At 35.8% G+C, this 4,424-nt stretch overlaps 1 protein-coding gene across 1 annotated transcript; it reads right to left on the bottom strand.

Moving 5' to 3' along the window:
- On the bottom strand, positions 1-4,267 carry cdkn2c (cyclin-dependent kinase inhibitor 2C (p18, inhibits CDK4)). Its single transcript, XM_024278966.2, has 3 exons — positions 3,282-4,267; positions 2,451-2,583; positions 1-419 (listed from the first exon to the last, which is right to left on the bottom strand). The coding sequence occupies exons 2-3, from the start codon at positions 2,580-2,582 to the stop codon at positions 45-47; spliced, it is 507 nt and encodes a 168-aa protein (XP_024134734.1). The 5' UTR covers position 2,583; positions 3,282-4,267; the 3' UTR covers positions 1-44.
- Between the last annotated feature and the right edge of the window lie 157 nt (positions 4,268-4,424).

Below are 4,424 nucleotides of genomic sequence, written 5' to 3'. Positions count from 1 at the left end.
TTGTTTCTGATAACACTTTTTTATTTTTATGCTCCAACTTTCTTTTATTTTGAGGTGGGATCATCACCCAGGTGAGCCCAGATGAATTCAGCGGCCTCCTTTCTGTTGCAGTCGTGCGCGAGCTCCCAGGGGGTGGAGCCTTGAGCATTAGCCGCGCGGGGATTGGCGGTGTGTTCAATCAGCAGCTGGACCATCTCCAGGTGTCCTTCCCGCGCGGCCAGGTGTAGCGGCAGGTTACCTTTCTCATCCACGACGTTCACGTCTGCATCGTGATTGATTAGCACTCTGACGGTGTCCGTAAACCCCTCGCGCGCGGCGTCGTGGGTGACGGTGAGCTTTAAAACGTGGTCACGCACGTTGGGGTCTGCGCCCGCATGGAGGAGCGCGTCCACGAGCTCGCTGCAAGCGAGCTTGACCACCTGAGGAGCAAAAATAAAACTGAAGATGAGAAGCAGAAACGGATAAGGATGCAGTTAAGAGGAGGCCTAAAGGCCGTGACCCGGATCCGAGGCCCGGCTGGATTTATGCTTTCAGAATAAATTATAATTAGAACGCAAATTACTCAAAAAAAGTCTCAGAGATGCATTTAGACTCATAAACTTGAAGTTGTTGGTACATTTAGGCCTCTAGGTCTGAAACAATAAAGGTTAAAGGTGATTTACCAATTGTACTATATAGAAAATACTTCGCGAGTTGTGTATATATTTGAATAAAATGTGTTAATTTGGTTTACAATCTAATTGTGTGAATGCATTCAATGCATTCACACTATTGTGATTCTGTTTCTCTTTCTTATTATTATTATTATTATTATTTATTTCATCTTCCGTACGTTTTTTGGAACGTAAAAACTTTATCACACTTTATGCAACTTACACAATCTTGGTATCAAAACGTCCAGCTCGTTCAGGACATTGATGCTTGTATTATTAGTAGTTGTGAACTTTACAGTTTTTGCGTAGTTACACAATTTGTGCGTTTTTTCAGCCCCATTATAAGTAATAGGATTTTTTACAAATTCCTGCAAATTACACACTTTATGCAATTTAAGCAATTTTACACATCCAGCATCTTCAGGAAATCCATGCCTTTACTACACATTATTACAATTACACAACTTACACAAATTTAACACAACTTTACACAACTACACAATTTTACACAATCTTACACAAATTTGTGCAAATTTTAAGCAAATTCAGCAATTTAAGCAATTTTACACATCCAGCATCTTCAGCAAATTCATGCTTTTACTACACATTATTACAATTACACAACTTACACAAAGTTAACACAACTTTACACAACTACACAATTTTACACAATTTATGCAAATTTTCAGCAAATTCAGCAATTTAAGCAATTTTACACATCCAGCATGTTCAGCAAATTCATGCTTGTACTGCACATCATTACAATTACACAACTTACACAAAGTTAACACAACTTTGCACAACGCGAAAATGCATTCACACATGCATTATCGGAGGTAATGCAATTTTTCTAGTTTAACACAGTGTTTTGCTGTTTGCAGTGAAATCTGCTTTTATTTCAAAGCAACGAACTGCGCATGTGTAAACTGCATAATATGACTGACATTTTCCGTCATCTTTTGAACATATATTTATTTTAAAGCCTAACTTCAGTCTTATTTTTAAAATCTTAATGTTTGTTTGCGCATGCGCGGCCTTTGCCACTTATCTATAAACCCCGCGTGCGCATCATTTAGAATACCTTAATAGCGAAGCAAAAACGGGGGATAAAAACGGTGTGTTATGACCGGCAAATTCCCGTATTACACAATTATGAACAATGTGATAGCCTTTTAAGGGGTTTATTATAATTTATACACATGCACGCACACACGCGCACTCTGACTTCTTCCTCTTTTTCACGTTTTATCTGTCTCTCTTGTTCATCTTTATTCGCTTTATTCATATAAAATACACAAATATTCTTATTTTTCTCAAAAACTATTTACATTATTCAAATAAAATGTGCATTTATTAAGTTTGTTCTAACAGCCTCTAATCGGATTAAGTGAAAATAGTCTTTATTGAATGCAAATTTGTTCATGAATAATGACAAATATAATGTATTAACCAGAAAATATTTATAAATTAGAAGTAAATGCATATATAGGAGAACAATGAAAGAGGAAATACATTTTTTGTTGAATATACATTGTTTAAATATGACAGAAGCACTGATTTTTTTCCCTTTTTTAAATATCTTGACAATCTAGTCAAGAAAAAAAACACAAATAAAACTTGTTAAATCTTTTAAAAAGATAGAAAAAACGAGTAGGCCTCAAATCCTGTTTAAGGAAGTCACACACATGCTTTAGCTTTGATGTGTTTCAAACCAATAACAGCAAGAAAAAATCTGAATCTGAAAGAAATTCGACAAAGTGCACTTTCATACGATTCTGAATAATTGTTTTAACCGACCTGAAGTGCAGTTCTGTTGAATGAATTAAGTCCATTGACTTTAGCACCTTGTTGCAGCAAACTTAGCACTTGTGGTAAGTCCCCCCTGGCTGAGGCATTGCAGAGCTCATCCTGCACAGTCCTGGATGCCATTCTTGTCAGAAAATAAAAACAGGTGGTGGTAAGAAAAGGATAAAAAGTTTAAAGAAAACGAAAAAGGTGAATTTTGTGGAGGGATTTTGGTGTCTGAAGGGTCTGCAGCTAGAAGATGGTCTGATCTTACAGGCACCTCCCTTTAAGGAAAGCCAAGGCAGGGCTTACATGGAGAAAAAAAAAACGTTTTTTTTATTGTGTCATTGTTTTCAGGTATTTTGGTAGGATAAATAGTTTTTCTTTTTTTATTAAATCTATTTTTCCTACTAAAAATCGTTTGTATAACATTTTAGCATAAATTAACACAGCATAACTTCATATTTTAAGGATGGAAAGCAGCAAATAATTTTATTTATTTACAAATTGTCAATGTTAAGGCTTTCATGGGCAGAATCTCCATTATTTGCACTTTTTGAGACTGTTTAATCTAATAGATTTGGTCAAAAACAAGAGAATAAAACCATTTTTTAATCTTAAAACTGTGTTTAGTCTGCAACCCATTTCACTTTAATGTTTTATGAGGCAGAACCAGAACAAAATTCATCTTAAATGTCATTATAAGCCTCTTTTCTGAGCTAAAGTGGATGTTTTCGTGCGTAAAACCCTTAAAATAAAGCCGATCCAAACGTGAAATAATAAAGGAAACGTCTCCCATCACGTGCAAAAGTAACAGCATGCCACTGCATACATTATACTCACTTTAAACGTGAATTGAACTGTTTAGTTCGTGTTTCTCCATGTCGTTTCCGACGAAATCCGCCCTGTTTTTATTGATTAATTCAGTAAAAATCGGAAAAAAATATCAAAAAATGGGGGGGAAATCGAAATGATTAGTCTAGCCGATAAAACGCCACAACATGGCTAACTATCCAAATATGTGATGTCATTAACTGACACTTCCCGCTCATTTTCAAAAGTTCCAGAATGTAAACATGAGCGCGTGGTCGAATATTCGGCTGTGAATTCCTCCATGAGCAGCATCATAATAAACTCATCTCTGCGGGGAAGGGCTCAGTCAAAACCAGCCTCTCGTTTCTAGAAACACGGGTTCAGGCGCGTTTCTGTATGACTGCGCGTCTGAATTAAGTCGAAATACCACCACTGCGTTAAGAAAAAAAAAGTACAATGACAACGACGGAAAAAAATATTTCTGCTTATTTTGCAAAGAAAGAATACCTAAGTGAGTGTTTTTGAATTTTTTTTCCCGAAAAAAATACGCGATTTGATTGGACAGAACCAAAACGACAGGCGGAACATTTTTACAACGGAACCAAAAAACAATGAAAAATGTGCCGCACGACCCACTAATATCGATGTCAATCCATTAACTTGCATCCGAAAAATAAATAAAGATTTTTAAAAATCAAAACTCATTTTACATGTGATTTATGTTTAATAAAATAATCGTTTAAGCCGTGTTTGATCAAAGAACCCGCATGTGTGCATCATCTTTTGCTTTCCTCGCCCGCCCCCTGCTGATAAAACAAGTCTTTAAAATGCCCCCGAGGCCAAAAACTATGAAACACCCAGACAAAAACGTGTCACGTAAATTTATTTCAAGTTGGAAATAGCTTGCAATTATTTAAACAAACTACTAAAAAAAAATCAAATTCAAATACCCAAATTATATTTGACAAGCATTATGCTTAAATGCTTCATACTTGTGTTCTGTAATAATGTCTTGGGCCACATTTCAAAGAATATGCAAAAGGATTCTGTTCTTAAAAACCTCCTTCTCATTTTGGTCAATTTATATCATGTTTTAAAATGTGAATTCTCTGGACATCACCATTTTTCATTGTGTTCTTTTCTGAGTTCACTTAAACTCGAAGAAACAATCAA

Source organism: Oryzias melastigma, linkage group LG4 (genome assembly GCF_002922805.2).
Source record: "Oryzias melastigma strain HK-1 linkage group LG4, ASM292280v2, whole genome shotgun sequence".
NCBI classification, from domain to species: Eukaryota; Metazoa; Chordata; class Actinopteri; order Beloniformes; family Adrianichthyidae; genus Oryzias; species Oryzias melastigma.
The sequence above is the reverse complement of the archived record's forward strand: the minus strand, read 5'-3'. Positions and strand labels throughout refer to the sequence as shown.

What these genes read in the sequence shown, in the direction of transcription:
- cdkn2c (XM_024278966.2), bottom strand. Translation starts at nt 2,582, where the DNA reads ATGGCATCCAGGACTGTGCAGGATGAGCTCTGCAATGCCTCAGCCAGG. An exon ending in TCAACAGAACTGCACTTCAG is followed by an intron (nt 420 to 2,450) that starts GTCGGTTAAAAC and finishes TTTGCTCCTCAG; the next exon opens with GTGGTCAAGCTCGCTTGCAG.